This window comes from Misgurnus anguillicaudatus, chromosome 7 (genome assembly GCF_027580225.2).
Source record: "Misgurnus anguillicaudatus chromosome 7, ASM2758022v2, whole genome shotgun sequence".
In the NCBI taxonomy this organism is placed as follows: Eukaryota; Metazoa; Chordata; class Actinopteri; order Cypriniformes; family Cobitidae; genus Misgurnus; species Misgurnus anguillicaudatus.
In genome coordinates this window covers 6469410-6496538 of record NC_073343.2, presented here as the reverse complement: position 1 = coordinate 6496538, position 27129 = coordinate 6469410, and the positions used below count along the sequence as shown (strand labels likewise).

The 27129-nt window shown below is 38.1% G+C and overlaps 2 protein-coding genes across 4 annotated transcripts; one reads left to right on the top strand and one right to left on the bottom strand.

The window, feature by feature from the left end:
* Positions 1-810: 810 nt before the first annotated feature.
* LOC141365168 (uncharacterized) lies at positions 811-4565 on the bottom strand. Its single transcript, XM_073869143.1, has 5 exons — positions 4453-4565; positions 4005-4098; positions 1490-1592; positions 1073-1138; positions 811-993 (listed from the first exon to the last, which is right to left on the bottom strand). The coding sequence occupies exons 1-5, from the start codon at positions 4453-4455 to the stop codon at positions 942-944; spliced, it is 318 nt and encodes a 105-aa protein (XP_073725244.1). The 5' UTR covers positions 4456-4565; the 3' UTR covers positions 811-941.
* A 10441-nt stretch (positions 4566-15006) lies between these two features.
* Positions 15007-26322, top strand: sh3pxd2ab (SH3 and PX domains 2Ab). 3 transcript variants are annotated; one of them, XM_055172864.2, is made up of 8 exons: positions 15444-15577; positions 18295-18355; positions 18872-18976; positions 21676-21793; positions 21945-22540; positions 22794-22843; positions 22982-23101; positions 24441-26322. In XM_055172864.2, the coding sequence occupies exons 2-8, from the start codon at positions 18334-18336 to the stop codon at positions 26040-26042; spliced, it is 2613 nt and encodes an 870-aa protein (XP_055028839.2). In that variant the 5' UTR covers positions 15444-15577; positions 18295-18333; the 3' UTR covers positions 26043-26322. The 3 variants fall into 3 exon arrangements, with proteins under 3 accessions (XP_055028838.2, XP_055028837.2, XP_055028839.2); XM_055172863.2 differs by lacking the exon at positions 18295-18355 and having other exon boundaries at positions 15007-15577; positions 21679-21793; XM_055172862.2 differs by lacking the exon at positions 18295-18355 and having other exon boundaries at positions 15008-15577.
* The last annotated feature ends 807 nt before the right edge of the window (positions 26323-27129 follow it).

Sequence of the window (27129 nt, the reverse complement as noted above, 5' to 3'; positions counted from 1 at the left end):
ATGTTATTACTGCTGAAACGGTCTATACATACATAAATACAGGTCATTCAAAGTGCCTGAATCTATTTTATGCAAGAAGTTTTCTGAAAGAAAAAACCCATATTATTCCCTGTGTAGTGTAGGATAATATCATAAAAATTCAAGACTTTTTAAGCACAATTGCTAAACTGTTCCCTTTAAATGCTTATATCTTCTGTATGTGAATGTTGATTCATACCAAAATGTTTTTTTGCATAGTTGTGTTTCACACATGAAAACTTCTTGGGTTACGTATATAACTGTTGTTCCCTGAGAAGGGAACGAGACACTGCGTCTCCCTTGCCATACTTCCTGTGTCCCTGTAACACCGTCTTTGGCAATATTTCAGAAAGCGATATACTTCCTGGCTCCCATGCACCGTCTTTGTCGTTAAGCCTGAATTTGATATACACATTCAGACGCACTTACCCCTGGAGGTCCCCCCAAAGTGTCACCGCAGCGTCGCAGCGCGAGTTCCCTCGAAAGGAAACTGTAACAATGTACCTTAAAAGGTAACACGATCTGACCTTGCTCTCACTTGAAACGTGTCCCCACATTTAGTCCTTGAATTTGAGGGTATTGGACCTGAAAAGTCCTTGAAAGGTCCTTGAATTTGAAGTTAACTAAGATGTGGGAACCCTGATTAATGATTAAGAATAAAGCAAATTCTAAATATTTTCGTGTACCCCGGAAACTCTTCATGCACCCCTGGGAGACACGTACCTCCGATTGGGAATCACTGGTCTGACACACATTTTTCTTTTTTAGGTAAATTCACAAAAACAATACAAATGCATGCTCATATGTTTATTTAAAATGTGGCATAAGCCAGCTCATTTGGTAGAGTTTAAATGTGTGTGTATTTAGTATAATAATAATGTAAAGCCATCTTTGTTCCTCAAGATGTTATACTTTGAAAGCCCTTAGACAAATGCTGAACCCTCCTCAGGGATCAATCCAGGACCAGATCCATATCTATTTCAACACAAATACAATGGCAAATTTAGACCCAATGAAACCCAGTAATGCTATATATGATTCATAATCCACTTACTCCTCATCATTTGCAGAAAATGCTCCGAAGTAATCAGGAAAGAAATCAGTCACTCCAAAGCCAAATCTGTAGACACAATTGTTTTGGCAGATTTATATTGACAACAGCTTATATGTGTCTCAGCATGCTATCTATCAGTTTGTCACATTGCTACTGTGTATGTTTACGTCACTCCTGAGGTTTGCTTCGGTTGGAATTCAACAGACACTGTCTGGAATTGAATGACCACCATGTATGCAGATGCTGATTAAAGGCAAACTCAGTTGGGTCGTATTTTTTCCAGAGCTGTATTTTGTACTCTAAAGTGGACTATAATAATGTGTAAAATATCAACAGCCTTAATATAATCTAGTCCTTCATATAGAGAATAAATACAGGGAAATGAAAAATGGACACAAGTATATAGTGCTATTGTACCTTGGGCAACAGATTGTTCCATAAGTGCTACACACACAGTTTTGAGTATCGTCCTCCCACTCAGTGTTAAACGTGTGGATGTTTCCGTCCTTGTCAGAACAATCTGAATAATCAATAGCAAAGCGTTTTACAAATATTGTAATTTAAATCTCATAAATAATAAATTGTTCCACTTCATGTTAGTTGTCTTTAACTACTTTGTACTTATATAAGAAAAATGTATACAAGATTGGGTACACACATACCATTCAAAAAAAATTAATTCTTCTTTTTTGCAGGCTACAGAAGGAATTCCCATCTATCTGAACTCTTAGGGCCAGATTTACTACAGTTACCGCCAGCACAAACCACCATTTTGGGGTTAAATAACAACTGCCGAGATTTACTTAAGACACGCAGTGGATAATTAGAGCTGAAAAGATGTGGGCTAGTTATTTTTGAGACTGACCTTATTGCATATGCATTTTTTAGGTGTTTCCCTTCCAGACGCAAAATTGATAGGTGGAGAGTTACTAATGTTTGCCCATGTGATTTTAATGGTTTTTGCGCCATTATTTAATGCCAAAAAAGCACGTCTTAAATCATTTTGCTCTAAAAATTTGCTGCAATTGTTGCTGATAGGAGGAGGCATCAGTGATCAGAAAGCGCGTGGTACAAGGATTTTTTAAAACGTATTTTATTTGGAATGCCAGAGGAAAAAATTATTCCATGCCATGTTATTTTTTATTTGCTGGAGGAAATTAAAAAGAAGTCACTACAAGAAGTCACACAATACAAGGCATATCAAAACTTCTTGTAAACCTTCATTTTTTTAGTCCTCCAGTTCTTTTCAATGTAATTGCTTCATTAGTTGAGATTTCTCACCCCGGATTTTCCTCTGCGATGTCCGTGGTGCTGAACTCAAGCGCATCAGGCGTTAGTAGATCATTGCACCTCATCAGCTTTGCTTATTTGTGACACGGAACTAATTTGCACTGCTCTTAGTAGATTGTGTTGATCATTATGGAAATTAGCTGTTGTGCCTGTGTTATTTCATTTGCACCTTTTAGTAAATAACCTACAGATAATAGGTTTGTTTGGGATTTGGCTTGCCTCTCCTGAATTTTAGAGGAGACCAGGCAGATGCAGTGAGGGGAGGAGTTAAAAAAGAGCTGTTAAGTCGTACACATAGATTTTAAAAAAAGATGGACGATGCGACGTTGCTTCCTTCCATTGTAAAGAATTGAAGCCAAAAATGTCCGACCATTGGCACTTTACGTAAAAACATCAGTCAATTATTTTCTGTTGTATGAAATTTAAACAGCTCACAGGAAAATTCAGCACCATTACAAAAGTTTAAGGAAGTTTAAGAAAATATAAACGTCAAAAGTCAATAACAAGTTGAAGATTTTAGAATTAAGAAGTCATCAGCTGACATACCCGGGCCAATGAGCATTAATCTGTGTCGTCAGCCAGTCTTTTCCCACCGTGTTTTTGGCAATGCAGTCTGACTGCAGAATCCGACGAGCCTGCCTCGCCATCGCAAGAGTTTTTCGTCAGCGTGACATCAGAGCAAGTCGGACGTAACCGGGACACTTTTCTAACCGGCATTCATCTTGTGGCAATCACCGGTGATCGATTCTGCACATTATTTGCTCATCTCAAACGAGCCTAATAACGCAGTCAGTGGAGAACAACTGCGTCCTGCAGAATCCAATGCGCCCGCCTCGCCATCGTGAGAGTTTTTGGCACAATTCAGCGCCACATCAGAGCAGGTCGGACGTAACTCTGACACTTTTCTGACCGGCACACTGAAAAAAAAATGAATTATTCAATTTACTAAATTTTTTAAGGTAAGTGGTCGCAATCAATTTATTTAAGCTACATTCAAACAAAAATTGTTATTTTGTTTTTCAAAATTTTTTTGTCTAAATGTAGCTTAAATACATTGATTGCGTCCACCCACCTCAAAAATTGAGTAAATTGAATGATTCATTTTTTCAGTGCATGCATCTTGCAGGCAGCGATCAACGGTGATCGATTCTGCGTATAATTTGCTCGGTTCTGCATATAATTTGGTAATCTCAAACGAGCCTGTTACCACTCCTATCTGTGCTTTTTTTAAATTGTGTTCCTGCGCTCATTTGCACATTTAGTAAATTTGGCCCTTAATGACTGTATTTTTATTTTTGAATCCAAGTCATCCATTTCTAAAATAAATAAAAAAATTAGCTTTCTAATGTAAGAAATTAAAATGTTGCTCCAAATATATTTTTCTCTACAAAAGTAATTTGTATAAAGTAAAAAGCATAAACCTAAAGATTAAATATTTTTAAGATCATGAGAAACATTTCAGTAAAGTGTTAAATGTTGTTAAACTTATACATTTAAAATATATGCATGTACAATAATTACAACGCAACCCTGAACCCACCAATAAACCTACACAGAAAAACACAACAAGTAAAAGGTATAAAATGGTGACACGCAATATTAAGTGGGACCCAGTAAACATGTTAAAAACACATTTCATTACCTTCTGGATTACTTAAGTTTTCTTCAGTTCTCCACTCATAAAGGGAGCAGCTGTGGCAGTAGACCACTACTGTACACAACACAAGCAATCTAAGCTGAAAATGAGAACAAAATAAGTCAGACATTAACAAACTGATGTAGCATGAAAATCATTACATGATGAGCATTGCATGCAAAAACATATTGCTATAAAGAACCCGATTACAAACAGAAAATAATCATATGTTATATTTTAGAATAAAAATGTTTTTTAAATAATTTAGATGCTAAATTTTACTCCAGCATATGTAAAGACTCTTTAGACTCATATATAAAGTTTTCTTGTTACATTTTACAAAAAATTATATTTTACCATATTGCAAAAAATATAAATACATTTTTGGCATTTTCCCAAGAAATCTGCAGTTAAAGCAGAAGCAGTTTAAGATAAGCAGTTAAATGTACACTACCATGTTGAGATGAATAGCAATATGACAGTAATATTCAAGTTGAGATGAAGTACAGCAAAACAAAATTACTGACTGATTTAGGAATTCTTCACACACCTCTATATGTATGTGTGTGTGTGTGTGTGTGTGTGTGTGTGTGTGTGTGTGTGTGTGTGTGTGTGTGTGTGTGTGTGTGTGTGTGTGTGTGTGTTTAACCCCCCCCCCCCAACTGTCAGTTATAAGTTACAATGTGACTGTGTAGTGCGTCAGGTGCTGTTTTTAGTGAATGTTGATTTATGGTTGATTGATATACCGTAGATCTTTAAATAAAGCCTATATAAACATCCTGAACTACCTTGTTAGTTCTTGTTATTGTTATGATAATTGCTTGGCTATGAAACCAAATTCCGTACTTCCAATGAATTAGCAATGTGCAAGTTAAATAGTTTAACTTCAACTGAAACATCAAATGTGGTGCAAGTCATTTTTGTTTTTAAGATGTAGACGTTTCCACGGCAAAAAACACCTACAATGGGTATCAAAACTGGACCACGGAGCAATAGAAGAAGGTGGTCTGGTCTGATGAATCACGTTTTCTTTTACATCACATGGATGACCGGGTGCATGTGCGTCGCTTACCTGGAGAATACATGGCACCAGGATGCACTATAGGAAGAAGGGAAGCCGACGGAGGCAGTGTGATGCTTTAGGCAATGTTCTGCTGGGAAACCTTGGGTCCTGCCATTCATGTGGATGTTACTTTGATGCGTACCACCTACCTAAGCATTGTTGCAGACCATGTACACCCTTTCATGGAAACGATATTTCCTGATGGCATTGGCCTCTTCAGCATATTGCGCAAAAATGGTTCAGGAATGGTTTGGGAAACACAACAATGAGTTTAAGGTGTCAAGTTGGCCTCTAAATTCCCCAGATCTCAGTCCAATTGAGCATCTGTAGGATGTGCTGGACTAACAACTCTGATTCATTGAAGCCCCACCTCGCAACTTAAAGGACTTAAAGGATCTGCTGCTGACGTATTGGTGCCAGACAGTGTTGGGGAAAGTTACTTTTCATGGAAAGTAATGCTTACGTAACTTTTAGTTACTTTTCGTTACTTTTGCTTGATTTCTTTCAGGCCTTGCAAGTGTTTTTTATCACAAAAACGTTGAGCTCTGGCCTGCCATCTCAGTTTCTGACTCAAACTGTTACCACACAGGCGTGTACGCATACAGTGCATGTGACTACGTTTAGTTTAATTCAGTACATATTTTTTTATTGAATTAATTAAACTAAAAAAGTAACTTGCATTTCTTTTTTAAAAACGTAACTCAAATATTAATGTGTACATTTAAAAAGTAATGCGTTACATTACTCGTTACTTCAGAAAAGTAATATTATTACACTGTAAAAAATTTGCTGTAGTTATGCAGCTGGTTGCCAGTAACTTACTGTAGAAGATAAAGACTGAAAATGTTTAATGTTTATTTCACTTTGAACAAACTATTGCCAGTAAATAACATAAATGTAAAATCTACAGTAAGTTACTGGCAGCTAGTTGCCAGTAATACGCAGTAATACTGTAATTTCTACAGATTTTTTTTTACAGTGTATGTAATGCACGTTACTTGTAATGCATTACCCCCAACACTGGTGCCAGATTCCACAGCATACCTTTAGAGGTCTAGTGAAGTCTTGTGAAGTTTTGGTGGCAAAAGTGGGACCTACACAATATTAGGCAGGTGGTCATCAGTGGCGGCTCGTGACTGCTCATCCAAGTGGTGCAAATTCAAAATAAGTGTTTGGAGTGCCATGTGTGTTGCTGATGTTTTCAAAATATGTAAATAGCCAGGCCAGACCAATAAATACAGACAAGAAGTTCACTTCGGTTCAGAAGCGTATTTGCGACAACACGTGTGCGTCTGATGAAACCGTCCATACAAACTATACATTTAGAATAACAATAAATATGGAACGGATGTTTCTTTTATTGAATCTAACGTAAAGAATGTGAATGACCTTTTTTTAAACATTCTTTCTTAGGAAAATTTCTATAACTGGGCCCTGCTACTGAGTTCTAGATAGACTAGCGACGAATGCATGTTTGCAAATAAATTTCATATCAATTCTACATATTTCATAATTGACAATGTTTACTTTGTGTCAGAGGCAAATAGGCTTATTTTATATGTGTCTAATTGTGGATAATTGTGTTAATTGAGTACATATGGATGGCTTAATGGAGACTGAAGCAAGTGCAGTGGTGTATAAGCAGATAGTTTTGGCAACAACAACTGGCTTGGTAGTGACAGATCCAACCAAATGGATAGATCCCACTATGGATATGGCTTGCAGATATTATAGGTCTAATTAGAGTCCATACTAAAATATCAACTCGTGGGAAAAACCACAATGCAGATACAGAGATGAATGAGAAAACAGCGGGCAGTAGATAAAGTGATTGAATAATAATAAAGATGGGTTATTGAATAATCTTAGTTGCGTTTAATGCTCAAATACACACACAGGTTGCTTTTAAGAAACTCAGATCCTATCAGCAGGGAGTTGCATTGTTGTACCATTGCAATTTCAAGCTAAAATAGTAATAGTTAATAAAAGCCTGAAGAATAACTATTTAAATAAAATATGAAAAAAAAAATGTGATAAAAGGCCTGCATGGTCGCCAGCGTTGCAGTAGGAACAAGTCTGGTGATGATGTGGAATACGATGAAGACATCAGTGGAGTGGGATTCCTGGAATCCTGATATTTGTTTAAAGATAAGAAAGCAAATGTGAACAAATTAGTTTATGCTTATGCAAACAACTGTTATGTCAACATTATAAAATCCTAAAAGGAAAATGGTAAAACTTGAAAACAAAAATTCTTTATGCGTATTCTTATAATTATGAATATACATAAAACATATAATAATTGGTGACATAAAGCAACCAAGTATTTTTTGTGTGGGTCAAATCAGGGGCATAATATTGTTTAATTTGTAATTATGTAGAAGGTGCAAATGTAAATAATATTTGTATATGAAATTCTCTACGTGGCATTTCTTTAGAACTGCTTACATAAACGTTAAGATAACAAAATGTTGAGAGAGCACGTGAGAAAGAAAGAGATTAAGTAGATATATTTTCTATTTACAATAGGTGACAATAACAGTATCAGTTACCCTCCCCGACCTCTAACCCTACCCAATAAATACTTTTTTTCTTAATAAACACTCATTCGGCACTTTTTATTTCCACTTTTCAATCGATTTTTATTAAAAATAAATGCCTTTGCACTGTGATATGTGATAGGGAGAAGAGCGAGGTCGGAAAAAGGCGAATTTGATCAAGCGGCATTGCATCAAAAGTCAGTTCCATACACTCAATTGCCTGCGCCATTGAAGACGTTGATTTTTATGTGTCTTTTTTGCTAAGAAGGGATACACTCTGGAGAGAATACAGAGGCATGGCTACAGCAAAGCTTAAAGGGACACTCCACTTTTTGAAAATAGGTTCATTTTCCAGCTCCAATAGAGTTAAACATTTGATTTTTTCCATTTTGGAATCCATTCAGCCAATCTCCCGGTCTTTTAGCATAGCTTAGCATAATTCATTAAATCTGATTAGACCAATAGCATCACGCTCAAACATGACCAAAGAGTTTTGATATTTTTCCTATTTAAAACTTGACTCCTCTGTAGTTAGACTGTGTATTAAGACCGACAGAAAAGTTGAGATTTTCTAGGCCGATATGGCTAGGAACTAGGGTGACCAGATGAGATTGGCTGAAATTCGGGACAGGGGGATCATCCAATAATAGTTTAATTAATTTATTTTATTTAATAATAAAAGATAATGAATTTCAAACTGAAGTTACTGAAGCAATCATATTTTTATAAATTTAAGTACATATGCATATAAATTTATATAATACGTATAGAAGTATTTTTTGAACACAGTGCCTCGCCTTCGACCAATCTGACTCCTTCACGTGACTGACTGTCACTGCCTGCACTTTCAACTGTCCTCGCGGCTGCTGCAACTTTCACTTTCTTAATCTACTCTTTTAAACAAAAAAGGGACATAAAGGTCCTATCGTCTTTGTGCATATAGATGAATTAGATAAATTAATAGAAACAATTCAACTTTGAAATCACACTTGAGCTACCGAGGTTGTTGGAGCTCAACGTCAACATATTTCGCGGAGGTTTTAACTGCTGCCAGCACTCCGTGCCTTATCAGTGCATATCTTAATGCGTGCCTGCAGTAATATATATATATATATATATATATATAACAAACAAGATGCTGCGGCCAATGAGCAGCCGCCAGGGGCTGGCTGCAGGATGACTCAACCTTCTCGCTCATGTTTTACCAGACAATACTCAAGATTTTGCTTCAGTATAATTTTCGGGACAATTAGAGCAGGATTCAGGATTCGGGACAGCAGTTTAGATTTCAGGACTGTCCCGAATTTTTCAGGACATCTTGTCACCCTACTAGGAACTATACTCTCATTCTGGCGTAATAATCAAGGACTTTGCTGCTGTACCATGGCTGCCGCAGGCGCAATGATATTACGCAGCCCCCGAAAATAGTCCCCTTGGTAACTTTTAATAGCAGGGGACTATTTTCAGGCACTGAGTAATATCATATACACAATATAACTACAGAAGATTCAAGTTTCAAAATATAGAAAAATATCCAAACTGTTTGGTCATTTTTGAGTGCGATGCTAATGGTCTAATCAGATTCAATGGATTAGATATGCTAAAAGTGGTACCGCCAGACCCGGAGATCGGCTGAATGGATTCCAAAACTGTAAAAATCAAGTGTTTAACTCTAGGGGAGCTGGAAAATGAGCCTATTTTTTTTTTAAAGTGGAGTGCCCCTTTAATAGAAAACATTTTAATAATATGATGTTGCAGCTCCCTAATGTTTTCGTCCACAAAAAACACATGCAGAAACTGATGTCCACCAGCACAGCAAGATCCCATGATAGGATCATAAGCTATTTTTATTATTATTATACATTTCAGAATTTAGTTTTATTTCACAGCCCACCTTTATTTGTTCATGACAGATGTTACTACTAGAGTATTACACTTTGTCTTGTTGTACACTAGGGTGCGCTGTTGTGCTTTAATGTTTCTGTTGAGTAACTTAAAGTACAGTTATGGTTACTAAGGCCATATTGAGTGGACAGTTCAAGCTCAAATAATGTGAAAAAGTATACAGTACTGTGCAAAAGTCGTAGGCCACCATACCATCATTAGCTTTGTTGTTTTTGCAATGATATAGTGATCACATATAATTTTTTTTCTTTCTTAATTTACGAATAGAAAATACATTTATATGCAGTATTTAAAAAAGAAAATAATAAAATGATAAGCTAAAGTGTCAAAAATAAAAGTGTTAATAACTTTAGGTCTCCACAAAAGACTGCCAAGTGTGCCAAGACTGGTCACACTAAATATTGCCTTTTGCCTGAAGAAGCCATTTTTTTCTGTTTGCATCTTTAAATTGTCATTGATTGCTAAAGAAACAAAGCTGGTAGTGACCTAAAACATTTCCATAAACCATCAGACAAAAAACATGGCTTATATTTACTGAAAATATTTATAATTATATGAAAATATTTCTAAGCCCTTGTTACCCAGAAAATAGTATCCAATTACCATTTGCTATGTGCTACCGTCTTATTACATTGTCCAGCAGACAAAAGTAGGGGAGAGCTGGGCACAAATGCTTTTTGGCTTTGGCTCTATCATTAACACATATTTAAGTTAGATTCATATTTTTTACACAATCAACACACACATCTCTGCTACAAATAAACATTCAAAGTTTGTTTGTGGGACCTACCGTTATTGTACAATTACACCAAAAGTGACAGGAGTGCAAACGTTACAACTCTCCCCATAGGTGGGGTTAACTGTAACAAACCGAGGGTTTGTTGTAACACCTGCTAGAAAATTTTGTTTAAACAAAAAATCAACAAAATTCTGTCTATATACTAAAGATATACTAAAGGTATTGTTTATATATCTGCCTATATAGATAGATATCTGCACATTCATTGATCCATCCATAATCCTTCATCTTTGTATTATGCATCTATGCATATAAAGACAAAAAAATCATAATCGTCAGTTATTTCCCCTGATATTGTATTAACATGTATCATTTTGAATATAATGTATTTACATTGTTTTCATTTCATTATCATTGTATACCTGAGGCTTAATTGTAACACTGTGTGACAACTAACCTCGCTGTGCAAAAATGTTTTCAATCCCAATTATCAGTTACTAGGAGTTGCTGACATGTTTCAAAATAGTGTTATGTTTTAGGTAACAAGACAGTGATTAAAATAATATAAGGTTGAATTTGGTGACATAATTCACAGGAGATCATCTTCTGACAGTAAGAGAAAAAGACCAAAAGCACAGATTTCTGGGCCCTGTTACAATTAACCCCGCATACAGGGAGTTCCGAATTATTCTATATATATCTTTTTGAAAGATGCAAACTTTTTCCTGTACCACTGCTTGAAGAAAGTGTCTTCTACATTACAGGCAGGCAGGCACAGACAGGTATTATTAAACATGAGCTTGTTGGACCTTTTTGGGTTGAAAATGGAAATAAAAAACAACTCTCAGACCTACTACCAATTTTTAGAAGACACTTTCTTCAAGCAGTGGTACAGGAAAAAGTTTGCATCTTTCAAAAAGACTGATTATTTTGTAAGACAACGCTCCATCACATGCATCAAAGTACTCCACTGCATGGCTGGCCAGTAAAGGCCTTAGAGATGAAAAACTAATGACATGTCCCCCTTCTTCACCTGACTTAAACCCTATTGAGACCTTTTGATCCCTTCTTAAACAGGACATTTTCAGTCAAGGTAAACCGTACACCTCTCTGAACAGTGTCTGGGAGGCTGTGGTTGCGTCTGCACAAAATGTTGGTTCAGACCAGATCAAGAAACTGACTGAATCCGTGAATGGAAGGCTTGTGGCTGTTTTTTTATTGTTTTATTAATTTTTTTGTAAATGTAGAGTTTGTTTATTATTCTCACTTTAACAGTTGAAAAAAAAAAACAAGTGAGATGGTAAAATCTTTGTTTTTCATTTAGTTGCCTAATAATTCTGCACACTAATAGTTGCCTAATAATGATGTACATAGAAATATTCTCTTAAGAAAGCCAAAATTTCACTTTTACTACTTAAATGTTCAGGTTTGAGGGTTTGTTAACATTTTGAATTGACCAAGAGCACTGTAGTTGTACAATAACAAAACTAATCCTCAAAAATACAACTTGCCTAATAATTCTGCACTCCCTGTACGTTTGTGCCCTGCTCATAATGTGCTACCAGCCTAAAAATGGATTAAACACCAATGTTTTATATATAATTTCCAAGTCAAACAACTGTCATATAATTCATTATTTGCATGCATATGTCTGCAAACGAAGAAGAGCTACTGCCTCTGTTGATGTGCATTGTGCTTTGTTTTATATTGTTCAGTCAGTATGAAATGAGAGCTCAAGTTCTGCTGTCTCTCTTATGCAACTCTGCATTCCTCCACCATAGTCAAATGGAAACACTAAAGCGTGTGTGACTGTGTGGCTATGTCATATGTAGGACAGAAACAATGCCCTGCTTTACGTTTTAGTTAAGTTACAGAGATAAAGTACTTCAATTAACTTGTTGCATTATGTTTACTTATATATGTCATTGTGCATTATATAGTGATATGAAAGAAGCAGAAAAAAAGACAACAGCAAGAAAACAATTGATTTAAATAATTGGATGTTTTTGAGGGTGTGCACAATATTTCATGTGCAGACTGATTTATGGAGTATGTGGGAACATTGTGCTTTTGGATTTATTTATTTATTTTTGACGGCAACTCAGTTCATTATGAAAAACATGCAGAAAATATGATGTTGAGGTTAGAGAGAGAGAGAGAGAGAGAGAGAGAGAGAGAGAGAGAGAGAGAGAAGAAAGAGAGAGAGAGAGAGAGAGATAGACAGAGAGAGATAGACAGAGAGAGATATTCTGTGATTTTGCAGAAAAAGCAGTTCAGAGGGAGGCCGTTGACGTGGCAGAAAGGAAATGGGTTCAGTGTGATGGAGGAAAAGGAGTGGGGGGCAGTCAAAGAAAAGCAAAGAAAGAAACTGAGAGCAAGACAGAGAGAAAAAGTGAACGTAAGAGAGGAATAAACAGTACAGGTTATACTAAAAGTGTAAAATTTTCTGCTTTTTTTGTGGAAATTTGAGGATTGCTGTAGGATGTGAATGAGGACTGGAAAATACAGTTAAAATATACAAGAATTATCCTAACGTATCCAGAGCATCTGCTAAATGGCATACTGTATGTAAATGTATTCAGATGGACAAAAAAAGTTTCAGTTACATTTTACAAAATATTAGCAAGATTAGTATCAGCACAGCTGTGATTCAACCATATCCATACTCAGTACAACAATGTGATTTTAGCATGATTTGAAAGATTAGTAAAGTTAATACAGAGTATCTTAAATTTTATGTCCACCAGATGGGTCATTATATAGAAAAGGTGGAATTCGGGTGATGGAAATCTGCTTAAATGAACTTATTTCAAAACACCAAAAACTTCTATAGCATTAATTAACTTGTCAAATCTATGAATCCGCAAAACGAGGAGCTTAATCTATGTTTAATTTTTAATACATTTTAATAAAGAATCCATGATGTTATATCTTCAATACCTGACAATATGAGAATATAATAATAGATAATGAATATGATAAAACTTATAAACTTAAACATTTTTCCATCTTTTTTGTATGTATGCTTTTATGTTGGTTAGTTAAAGGAATAGTGCCTAGGAAGTACTCATTAGAGAAGACGTAACACCAATGACGGTAACACCAATGATGGTAACACTAATGACAATTTACAGAAAAAACAAACATTTTAACAAAATGGCTGCACTGTAAAAAATGTTCTGTAATTATGCAGCTGGTTGCCAGTAACTTACTGTAGAAGAAAAAGACTGAAAATGTTTCATGTTCATTTAACTTTGAACAAACTGTTGACAGTAAATAACATAAATGTAAAATCTACAGTAAGTTACTGGCAGCTAGTTGCCAGTAATACCCAGTAATACTGTAATTTCTACAGAATTTTTTTACAGTGTGTATTAGCCATGTGCTATTTCATCAGAGATATAACAATTACATACTAATTCAGTATAATGTATTTTTATGTAAAGATCTTGACACTCCCAGCTATAAAAAAAGAGTAACACTAATGACATCCAAAAAATCTTATCTCAAAATTCTTAGATATACGTATCATGATATTTTAGACAAATAAGGTAAGACATCTCACAAACCTTTTGCCTTCCTCCACTGCACTTCTTTCACTGACCTCTTGACCCATAAAAAACTTCAAAGAGCTGATGCATTGTTTCAAAATTAAAGTGCTTTGGGTAGAGTAACACCACACCAATGACATAAATTTGGGGGACAAATATGTATTTGATATTATTCATATTAATAGTGTATTTTTTATCATTTCAGTGTTGTAGTAAATTCATACAGGGTTAAAGGTAAATGTAAATTAGATTTGTTTTATAAAAAACATGGTTTTAAATAATAAGTACACAGTTCAACTTACATGTATGATCAAAGTGACAGGGCAATTTTCAGGACCAGACATTTAAAAAAAAGTTTAAAAAAGGAAAATAAAAAGAAAATTACATAAATAAACTCTCTCATCACAGGTTAAGGACAGTCTATATTTATTAAATATATATCATTATGGGATTATTGAGTCAAATTAAATGATTAAGGGGTCTGCAAAAGCAAGGGACAAGCATTTCCACCTTTTTTGTAGAATGACCCAGATATTGTATTTTTTGTTTTGGCCCACTAGTGAAAACAGTTTTTAGGTTTTAGGTTTGTATGTCCATGCAATGCCCTAAAGACTGCATTTTCCTCTAATGCAAACATCCCACTTGTGCAGCTGGACATTGCAGGCACTTGTCATACACACAGATGCATTGGCCAATTATTTGTCTTTATTAACAGCTGTGTCGATTCTTGTACGCAGTAAGAGAATCTCTAAAATAATGTAACTTTTGAAATTAGATCAGTCATAATTTGTGTGCAACACTTTGTGTGTTGTTACCGCTCTGCATTTTCTTTAAAGTAATATTCCATTATTAACACCATCTGTGGTGTAAAGTAATTTATCATCCGCACAAAGTCATTTATCATCTTTTAGTTTACAACAAAAATGTTTTTTAAACAGATGCTGCTGTTTGATCTAAAGTAAAGAGCATGAGAAGTGTTTCAAATGTGCGTTGTTTTTGTTGTGTGTGCCAAGAGATGGGATGTGTTTTTGAATATGTGAATATATCCCGAGCATGTTTTGTGCATGTGTGTGTGCTCTGTTTTCATAGGCCATATGTTTCTGTTTAAACTGTTTTAAGGGGCGGAGAATCATTTGATTGGCATCTGTTTCCCCTTTCTCCATTGCTCCACCCCCAAGGCTTCAGCGCTTGGTTTATTTTCCTCATCTCATCTTTCAGTCCTTCCTCAGCTACCCTTATTCGTTCTCTCTTTCTTTCTTTTCCCCCCTTTTCCAGTCCTGTATTCAGTCGGGCCTCTGTACTGCTCATAGAGGATCCTATGAGCTTGCAGTGCACAAGAGCCCATATGAATCCTGTTGCCGAATGGACCCCTGGCCTCAGGGCCGGTAGGATGCGCTTGAAGTTAAACTGTGATCGCTTTAAACCTTCTGTCTTGGAGCTTTAAGGCTGTATGGACATGGATGATCTGTTGTTCATGAACTTTTGTTTGTAGAGACAAACTTCACTTGGATGACCCGTTGATCGGTTCCCGCGTGCTGATTTAGTGCTGTGTTAGTGTCGGTGAATGGCTCGGCGCAGTTCAGGTAGACGCGGGCATGGGGGCAGCTGGCTCACGGCTTGTTTTTTCCCATCATCCTCAGGGAGAGAGTGTGGAGAGGCTCTGGGTACAGAGGGGTGTAGATGTGTGTATGTGGTGACGGCAGATTACCAACGGCAGGAGAAGACAGAGATCAGTTTGAGGGCAGGAGAGAAAGTGGAAGTGATCGAGAAAAGTGAGAGTGGTGAGTGACACACACACCTATTCTCATTTACATACAGGCACAAACATCAACATGTACACTGGGGTCCAAAATTTTGGGACCACTGGTGAAAATGGTGGCATCTTTATTGCATTTGTATAAATTAATTTTAGGTTAAAAATCACGTCAAAACATTATTCATCTTTTTAGATCACGCTCTATGTTTTTTCAGCATGATCCAAGAATCTGTGTGTTCAGTGGAAGCAAGAAAATCTAACCTTGTGTACAAAGGATTTATCATTGTCAATAATTTTTAAACTATTTTTATGAGTGATCCAGTGCAGAATCGTAACTATTTCTTTGTTATACGTTTTACATGCACTCTACATTTAGAGTTATTTTTAACCTAATGTTGGGTAAATACTGGACAGAACATATGTTGGGTTAATGAATAAACCTATGCTGGGTTATTTCAGTGCAGTGCTGGGGTGCTTTAACTCATGCTGGGTAAAGAGTTGGGTTGACAACAAGCCACATAGGTTTATTTATAACACAACATGTGTTTTCTCCAATATTTACCCAGCATTGGGTTGAAAATAACCCAGCAGAATTTAGTGTGTGCCTCTTTGTTTAAAATTTAAGATAATTAAATCTTTACATTAGATTTTGAATCCCACTGTTAAAGGAAAACACCACCGTTTTTCAATATTTTACTATGTTCTTACCTCAACTTAGACTAATTAATACATACATATCTTTATTTAATGGGTGCACTTAATGTTTGTACAGCATGTCGTGAATGTGTTAGCATTTAGCCTAGCCCCATTCATTCCTTAGGATCCAAACAGGGATCAATTTAGAAGCCACCATCACTTCCATGTTTTCCCTGTTTAAAGACTGTTACATGAGTAGTTACACGGGTAATGGTGGCACAAAATAAAACGTGGCGATTTTTTTAAGCGGATAAAAATGAGAACTATATTGTTTGGCGTTAGAGCACTTAGTTTGCAGCACTTCGACCTCGGCGAACAGTAACATCATCATTCCTGACTAGTCCCCCTCTCGCTTAAACTTCCGTTTAAAGGCGGAGTCCACGATGTTTGAAAAACGCTTTGGAAAAGGAGACGGGCCGACTACCAAAACACACTTATAGCCAATCAGCAGTAAGGAGCGTGTCTACTAACCGACATACTTGCCGGGTTGCGCATGTGTGGGGCGGGTCTATCAACAGAAGGTCCAGATTCTATTGGGGTAGGGGCGTGTTTGTTTAGGTGATTTCAAATATCAACATTGGCTTTCAAACATCATGGACTCCGCCTTTAAACATATTTAAACCTCCTCATATGCAAGTTTAACATTAATCCCTCACTGAGATTTAAAACAGAGTTTAAAGTAATGGAGCAACAGGATTAAAGATAATCTAGTTTTACTGTCAAATTTAAACCTGGATCAAAATGACAGTTGAAATGTAACCCTGATTACTTTTAAATGGGTTTAAAGTTTGGTGCAACAGAATTATTAAATAAGATTTGATTTAAACCAGATTTAGGCCTAATCCTTTTTGCTGTAACCCACCCTTAGCAGAGTTTACCGGAAGTTACGTGTTGACCACGAAAGCCGCTTGTTACTGCTGAAATCTCCCAGCTTTATTAATTTATTTAAATTTCAGGTGAAGGGTTCCCAGTTTAGATGTACATTTATTTAGAGAGCTGGAAGAACTGCAGAACTTAAACCCTAAAGGGAAGTTTCCCAGATAGGGCTTTTCCCAATCCCAGACTAAATTGCATGTTTAAGCTGCTTTCATTTCAAAACACCTTGCACTGACATATTTTAACATATATCAGTTTTGTCTCAAGATGCACACTAGTATTGTTTTTTGTAAGGTTTGTTTGTAAAAACTACTTGAATGTCCTAAAATAACTAAGGATTAATCTAAACCCTGTCTGGAAAATCGCCCCTAAGTCTGTTTACAACCATTGCAATCATTCTGCTTTTGAAATCGAGAGAATTTCCTTAAACTAATTCACACACAGGTAAATCAATAAAACTAGAATTTGACATTATGTTTCATAAAATGCATTTAACATTTTCCTTGAAACATTCAAATGGTGATAAGCGTGCAACTTAAATTTCTCATGCACAGAAACTCATTAGAACCTCATCATGGTTTTAATACGCTATTCAGTTTCAGTTATTTTGACAGTTTTACAGCTGTTTGGATACATTTGGTTGAGTTGACGTGAATTTAAACATTAAGATTGCATTTTCAATAATAAAACTTTCCGAATAATGTTTCCTGGCTGAATGCAGAGCTTAATAGCTTATTGGCAAATAGAGATGATATCATTTTGAAGCAAATAAAGTGTATGAATGCGCGTGTGTGTGTTTGTGGAAAAATCCCGCCACATCCAGAAGGCATACTTGAGTGAAGGTCTTTCTGACATCCTAATGGATCCTCCAGAATCTTTCCTAAACAGTTGTGTGTGTTGTTTGCGGAAATCTTTGGTTGGGTGTGTGGTATCAAAATCTTTATGTTAAAGTCATTAGGAAATGAATACGCCAGTCTTTTTCTGTCGCAGTCTTTTCTTTCTTAGCCCATCGACTATTTAGCTTCTAATACATTAGTCCGTGAAAACAGCTTTCCAGATATACACAACTAAAAGCATGTATATATTCTAGTAGAGTGACTGCAGATGCAGTATCTCAAATATTTTGAGTCAGTCGGTCTGCCTGTTTATATGTTTATGTGTGTCTCCCAGGTTCTCAAAACACTATATGATGCTTTGGCAGAGTGATGCATGCTGGGTAAAGAACCTGAAGGTATTTTTGAGCACTATAATAAACAGGAGATCTGGCAACCTATCAGAGTGTTTGTGTCTGTTTGTGTTAATGATGAGTGTCTCACACAGAGACCACTAACTCATGGCAGGTGTCTGCAACCAGTGATGGCGCGCTTGTGTTGAGCATAAACATTTTTGTGGTCTGTAACATTTCAGTAAGGGTTCATGCATGTGTGCAGTCAAGGTCTTTTTGTTAAGATAACCCGTTGGCATTAAACCAAATAGTGACAACCACTCAACGTGTTTTAAGTATAACATTATATTTGTGAAAATTGTGGTCCTCACAAGTATTGCCAAACATACACAGACCCCCTAGTGCAAATATATTTATTTTTTTAAATAAAGATCAACATAAGTCATCATCTACAATGATATGTTTATGTTGATGTACACAGTACCAGTTAAACTATTAGGAAAGAGGGGATGTGACCCAATTGAACATAACAGCTGGAATCAGTTACATCAGTGGTATGTGTTTCTCTCTTTGTCTCTATAGGGTGGTGGTTTGTAAGAACAGCTGAAGAACAGGGCTGGGTTCCTGCTACATACCTAGTCTCTCTCACAAGACATCGAGACAGCAACAAAGCAGCGACTGCAGAGCGTAAGACAAAGATACACTGCTAAACTACCTATTTAAATCACCCTTGTTGCCGTTAGACTGAATCAAGAATGGTTGAACAAACAGGGAACGTCTTTCCCAACAGATACCAGAGCTGTTGGCTAGCGTTAAATACAAACACAGCCAAATGTCCTGTTTTGCTTTGCCTTACGCAACTCTTAACTCTTCACAGTTTCCATTCAGTTTGAGATTTGTGGGCGAACTCTGTTATGGAGGTTTATGCCATGTCAGCACATGAAGTCTTACTTGGATGAAGACCATATAGTCAGCACACACAGCCAAAGGACCCACATACACACACACACATGTAATTTTTGGAGCATTTAACGGTTTGGGAGTGGATGTTTGTGTTGTACATTTCCAGCAGAGATGTCAGATTTTCCACCCCTTAGTCCAAAAGACTTTTACTGTGCAACCGGGTCCAATACACACTGACCCATATTACACACACACACACACACACACACACAGAGAGAAGGAATATCGCTTGTGGTACAGAGATTCTGCAATGTCTGCATGTTTTATTTGGTTTTTCCACTGCTAAACCAAAATGGCAAAGAACACATGCAGTACTTCAAATATTTGGATTCTTTTGTTGTACTGAAAATGTAATAATGTTATTGCATTAGATAACAAACTAAATGTCTTCATTTCAACCCAGAACTGGGTCATAAAGGGACCAAGCCAACCTATTAGGTTGAAATGTAACCTATGCTGGGTTGTTTAACTCATTGTTGGGTCAAATATAAACATTGTCTGGGATACTTCAACCCAACAGCTGGGTTTGTCCTTTTGGACAGAATGTTGGGTTAAAAATAACATCATTTTTTTTAGAGTGCATTATACAGTGGCTTTTTTGTTATAAAGATGCGGCAAAACCTTTTATAAAATATGTTTGTTATGTTTAAGTTTTACAATACTGGAAATAGGCATATACAAAATGACACAGAATCAATTTCCTGACTTTTTGGCTAATACTCTGTGTTTTTGCTTGTTTCTAAATACAATTATGTAAACATCTTTAAGGCTGTATTGTGTAACTTTTAGAGCCAGATTTTACTAACAGCCTGCTTCAGCGCAAACCATTATTTTGGCGTTAAATAACAGCTATCGTGATTTACTAAAGACATGCAGTGGATAATTAGCGCTAAAAAGTTCTAGTTATTTTTGAGACTGACCTTATTGCATATGCATTTCTAGGAGTTTCCCTTTCAGGCGCAAAATTTGTGGGAGGAGATTATTTATTGTTTTCCATTTGATTCTTACAGTTTTGGAATCCATTCAGCTGATCTCCGGGTCTGGCGGTACCACTTTTAGCATAGCTTAGCATAATCCATTGAATCTGATTAAACCATTAGCATCGCGCTCAAAAATAACCAAAGCGTTTTGATATTACATTGTTACATCGTGTACTAAGACTGACGGAAAATTTAAAGTTGCGATTTTCTAGGCATGTATAGCTAGGAACTATACTCTCATTCTGGCGTAATAATTAAGGACTTTTCTGCCGTACCATGGCTGCAGGAGGAGCAATGATATTACGTAGTGCCAGAAAATAGTCCCCTGCTATTGAAAGATACTAAGGGGATCTAAATACCTATTTAAATACGGACTAAATACCGTCTGTCTTAGTACACGATATAACTACAGAAGAGTCAAGTTTTAAACTATTTGGTTATTTTTTTGCGCAATGCTAATGGTCTAATCAGATTGAATGGATTGGGCTAAGCTATGCTAAAAGTGGTAGCGGCAGACCCCGAGATCAGCTGAATGGATTCTAAAACGGTAAGAATCAAATGTTTCATTCTAGGGGAGCTGGAAATAAGCATATTTTAATGCAGAAAAAAGCATGTCTTAAATCATTTTACCCTCAAAATAGGTGGAATTGTTGCTGATTGATAGGAGAGGCATTGCATAGATCAGAAAGCGTGTGGTACAAGGCAGAGGATTTTTTTTTATTAATTTAACAGAAATGCAATATACATAACTATATTATCAGTGGTGTATAAAGACCTCGTAATTTTTTTTTTAACTTATGGTAAATTGACTAAAATACAGACCCATGGCCATCCAAAGCGCTTTACATGTTGCCTTATATTCACACCCATTCGCTAACTCGTTCATACACCGACGGCGGTGTCAGCCATGCAAGGCACCAGCCAACTCATCGGGAGCAGCTGGGGTTAGGTGTCTTGCTCAAAGACACCCCGACAGTTGGTCAGGTGGAACCGAGGTTTGAACCAACAACCTTCCGATTTGTGGAAAACCCACATGAACCACTGCCGCCCCAAAACTTAGAATGAGCTGTTTTCTCTACATACACTGCGGGTCCCCTTACATGGAAGTCGCCATAAATGGAAACACTGTCATTGTGACAGCTACGTTAGCTTCACTTTGTGTTTCGAAAGGGAAGGGTAAGCTTATTATACAGTGTTACCCAGGAAACTAAGCAAATGATTTTTGGCAGTGTGTAAACTTTAATTGACTTCACACATCCACTTTTCCACCAAATAGCTCAGAAAAGTGAAGTTAGGTCTGAGTTGTTTGCTTTTTTGCTGATGTCAGTTGTTTGGAGACACTGTTGACAGTTTAACAAAACATTTGCACTACACTTTTTTTTTACATCTAAGCATTTTCTGTTTCACAGTATGTAATCCTCTCTGTCTTTCTTGTTTCTGTAGCAGAGCGCTATGTCACTATTCAGCCATACAGCAGCTCCAGTCAGGATGAGCTTGGCTTTGAGACTGGCGTCATAGTTGAGGTCATCCAGAGGAATCTTGAAGGCTGGTGGTTTATACGGTACCGTTTTCATTCTTCCCTTTAAGCTCATCTAAACGTGTTTTTCATTATTTTCTGGCCATTTGCCACCTGTATTAGTGGTGTGTGGTATTATTATTACCTAATGTCCGGATTGCAGTTTATTCATTCTGGGTTCATTTTGCATTCTCAGTTATGGAGGAAGAGAGGGATGGGCACCAGCTGCCTTCCTACGGAAGATGCAGGATGGTGTTATGCCTGGCAACCAGGCAACAGAGACAAATAAACCAGCCATGCAGGGTCAAGTGGAAATCATTGGAAACCTTATGGAGATCAGCAACCTCTTGAACAAGAAACCAGGCAGCGAACGGCACGCGCAAAATGACACCAACACCCACCGTCACAGCAATACATCTGTACATTCAAAAACTGACACCTATACACAATATAATGGTGATGCGGAACAAACAGATGGTTTTATTAGAAACACACACAGTGACAGAGACACTGCCAGCGTAAGCACAGCAGCTAAGATGGGCTGCAGCGCCTCAATGAGGGAATCTGGTGACCAGGTGAACTCTAGCTGTCCACCACACAAAGAAACAGGCGCGTGTCTCACTGTCTCAGATACGGGTGTATCTGTATCCGTGTCAGACGCCAGTGTGTCTGTGGCTCTTCCGGAAGCAAGCGCATGTTCTTCAATACCATCCGCCCCAAAGAATAAAACTGTCCCTCCATCTCCTGCCATTGCTCGAGTCGCACCTCACAGAGTCCACAGCGTGGAGACCAGTAAGATTTGCTTTGCAAGATTTTTCATCTTTTCATTACTTTTTCATTCCATCTATCTATATATTGTTTAAGTTTCTTTTTTCCTTCTTTCTTTTCCCAGACAGCAGACAACTCCGGGCCTGAACTGCACCAGATCTGTACCTCTGTGGATCCGGCACAGAGATGTCTGCTGTCTGGGATTTTTTCTTTTCTTTCTTTCCTTAACTTTAATGCATAACAATATTTTAAGATAATTTGTTTTCATGTAATGTAGAATCAGCATCAAGCAGTCAAAAACCACCTCCCCGCAGAGAAAACAGCCTGGTCAGTATGTTTCTCTCTATCTCCCCCATCTTACTTTCTTTCTATCTTATATAACACACAAAGCGTTTCACACAAATAGGTCAATCTGTGGTTTATAATATGCTTAACAGCATATTCCTTTCTCTTGACCTGATTTAGGGCTTCCAGTTACCGCAGCCCCCAGATCCCCCTAGTGTTGAAGCCGAGTATTACACCATTGCCGAGTTCCACTCCTGCCTGACAGATGGGATCAGTTTCAGTGGAGGACAGAAAGCTGATGTACGTCACACTTCCAAGCACATCTTGCAATAATTTGGAATTTACTGAGATTTGTGAGAATCATCTTGAGAGTGTTTAAATGATTGTACGTTGAGTACTTTGTCCCCCCCAAAAAAAAATGTGTCTGCTGGATCGGACCATACCGGCCGGCCTTCGCTCCCCACGTGCATCAATGAGCCTTGGCCGCCCATGACCCTGTCATCAATTCACCGCGTTTCCTGGACCACTGTTGATAGGTTCTGACCACCTCATACAAGGGAACCCCACAAGAGCTGGAGTTTTGGACATGCTCTGACCCAGTCATCTAGCCAGCACAATTTGGCCCTTGTCAAAGTCACTCAGATCTTTACGCTTGACCATTTTTCCTGCTTCTAACACACCAACTACACTTGTCCTGAAAGCGGCCAAGGCTCAATGATGCACATGGGGAGCGAAGGCTGGCCCATGTGGTCAGCTCCAACAGACAAACTGCTGTAGCTGAAATTGCTGAAAAAGGAAATTGGTGAAAGTTCTAGTGGAGTCCATGCCTCGACGGGTCAGGGCTGTTTTGGAGGCAAAAGGCGGTCATAATGTTATGGCTGATCGGTGTATATACATTGAGGTTTATACACCGATTGAACGTTACTGTGTAAAATCAGTGTTGTTTTTGATGCACTTCAGCTAAGATTTGACTCTGTTGTTATTGAATCTATACGGAAGTTTACCGGAAGTAAGTTTATGTTGTTAATGCTGAAACCAACATGATCTCACTTTCTTTTTCTTGTCATTTTATATTGTTTTCTAATTTTTTTCTTCCTATTTTTAAATCATTGTCGCTTGGGGTTGGGGTTAGATTTTGGGGTGTGGGTTATGATGTACTTTTATGTATTGGTTTCTACATGTTTTTCTTCCACTTTTAAAACTATTCTCGCCTGGAGTTGGGGTTAGAGTTGGGGTTTGGGTTAGGATGTCTAAAAAAGTAACAGAAAGTGATTCTAACCCCAACCCCAAGCAACAATGGTAACAAAATACGAAAAAAACTATGAGAAAACAATAATGAAACTAATAAATAAAACTATTTATAAAAATTTGTGCCAGTGTCACGAAAAAGACATTTGTGCTCAAGGCACGAAAAAGCTGAATTCCAGGCCATGGACAAGAATAAATGGATAAAATTTTGCGTGACTATAACACGACTTTCTGTGAGATCAGTCTGGCTGAAACTATATCCAGGCCCATACAGATCACGACCAAGCAGATTAAAAATTAAAAGATATTGCAATGTAGATCTGTGATCACATTATGAAAGTCTCTCTGGGTTGGATTTCTGTAGATGATCGACAGTATGCTGTGTTTACAGGTCATTGAGAAGAACTCTGGAGGCTGGTGGTACGTTCAAATCGGAGAAAAAGAGGGCTGGGCCCCTTGTTCTTACATCGACAAACGTAAGAAGCCTACTGTGAACCGTCAAACCAGCACACTGACCCGCCCCAAGGTCCCACCTCCTGCACCACCAATTAAAAAGCAGAACTCTCTTCCATGCGTAGAATCACAGGTCATACCTCCAACAAGATTGTATGAGGAACCGGAATATGACGTTCCCACAGTAGGATTGGAATTTGACCCCGAACAGGAGTTTTTCCCAGGGGAAGCACCAACTAAACCTCCACCTCCTTTAGTTCAGCGTAATGTTTCCTTCACTTTGGGGGTGGGGGACGAAGAGGAAGATGAGGGTGTTTATGCGAATGGAGAGTTCAGACCTGTACCACCCAGTCCGGAGAACAACCACTCAGACATATACTCGCTGTCTGCATCCCACCGGGCATCTATGTGGGATCCACCTGAATATGACGCCCCTACTATCGAGCCCAGCATTGAAAGTAACTCTCTGCTGTATACACAATCCAAACCCAACCAACAGCAACTTAAGCTCAAACAGCAAGCTGACGAGTCCAAATCTAAACCATCTGTCCGACCCAAACCAGGGAACCCAGACTGTAGCTCCCTCAGGAGGCCTGGAAAGTCTGCAAACCAGGAACAACCAGGCCAAATACAATGCAGAATCTCCCGCACATCAGAGGGATCTGAAACTGGCTCCGCTGTTTCGTTAGATGACTCTTCTGGCTTCCAGACATGTTTCCCATTTCCATCCCATGACAGCTCTACCAATCTGTACCGCACTACTGCTGCATACCAGCAGGAGGAGCCGTGCGAGATCAGCTTCCCCGCAGGAGTTCAGGTGGAGGTTGTGGAGAAGCAAGGGAGCGGTTGGTGGTTTATTCGCTGGGGGAATGAAGAAGGCTGGGCACCCACCTACTACCTACAGCCAATCAAAAGCTCAAATACAAGTGGTACAGAAACCAAAAACACAGAGAAGGTGCATTTGGAGACGTCTTTGTGTGGGACTCCTGCCTCTGAGCTAGAGATTCCAGTGCAGGTTGATGTTGGAAAGGGGGGTAGATGCGTAAATCTGGAGAAGAACGAACAACGTGTTAACCAAAGCCTGAAAAGCGTCCACAGATCTAACCAGCAGAACTGTCGCGTTGGTGTTAAGCAGGCCGCGGTTAGACCTCAGAATGTTCTCCACAACAAAGACAACACAAACAGCTCTTCTGCTAACACACACACAGCGCCAGCGGGACGCAGAAATGATGCTCTGCCCAACCATGCCTACAATGACCAATCCACCTCTTCCTGTGCAGGTAACATGGAAAGCATGAGGCGTAAGGTCCCCGTTTCCATGGTGAAGCCTAAACCCCATCTCATTCACAATAACCTGCGGGAGGAGTACGTGTCTATCGCCGATTACCGCGGTGATGCAGAGACAATGAGCTTCCCCGCCGGTACCAGGCTGGAGGTGTTGGAGAGAAACCCTAATGGCTGGTGGTACTGCCGCGTGCTCGACTCAACTAAGACACGCAAGGGCTGGGTGCCCTCCAACTTTCTTGAGAGACGGAGCTAGTGGAACTCAAAGGGTTAAGGGCTTGTTATAGTTGTGCGTAGGTCCTACGGCGTAGCCGCGACGGTGTAGGTTTCATGTCGGTTTTCATTTATACTTGCGCGGCATCGTCCGCGTTTATGTGCAAACACATGCGCAGACCGCTGGTAGGCAGTATCCATGCGTGTAACCACAGTAGCAGTGCGACCGTCAATGAAGAAGCAGCTTGGCAAGTTAACCCACAAACGAAGAAGAAACAGCAACTTGTTGTGTATGATTTGAGAAGACCAGCAATGATGGAAGTTTAAAAAAAGCGACTTTTGTTGCAGTTTGAGTTAAATCACTCCTCAACTTCTTTGTTTTCACAGTCACAAATGAAGATACCTGACGCAGTTTTTTTACCTGATGGGAGGGGTTCTGGTAGAGCAATCACCGCGCTTGCGGTCTGCATAGAGCTGACGCACTGTTAAACATTTTGCGAGGTGCACGTCAGGCTATGCAGAGCTACGGATAACCTACGGCGTAGAGCTTACGCATGATTATAAATTGGGCTTTAGTGTTAAATTTAGCAGTTACCGTTTTTACAGAATAGGCATTGTGGATGGAATGCTTACTAATTGAAAACGCTAACTGTAATTGGTTAATAAAAAAGAAAGATGTTCTGTAAGACTGATAAAGGGTCTAAAATTGGTAAAGATGGAGTATCTTTTTAAACTAACATTATTAATAATGTAGTTTACCCTTTTAAGAATCATCACTAAAAAGTTTCACTATAGTAAAAAGGCCAGTCACGTATTTAACCAAGACTAAACTAACACTAAACCTTGAACCCCACTGGTAATAAAATTATGTTCACAAAATAAAATGTGCAAAATTGAGGTTTTTTTGGAAGAAATCCAAACACAAAGTGGGCATGTGCTCAAATCAGATGGCAGTTGTGCCCACAGTGGGACATAAATGAAACCTGTACCTTTAAATCCAAAGTGAAGTTGGTTGTTGATAGACTTGTTTATATGCTTGTGCTGGATGATGTGATATTTTCACTGAACAAGCTTTTATGTTAGTGTTATATTTTTATATGTCTTTTTTACTAAATAATCAAGGTCTGTAA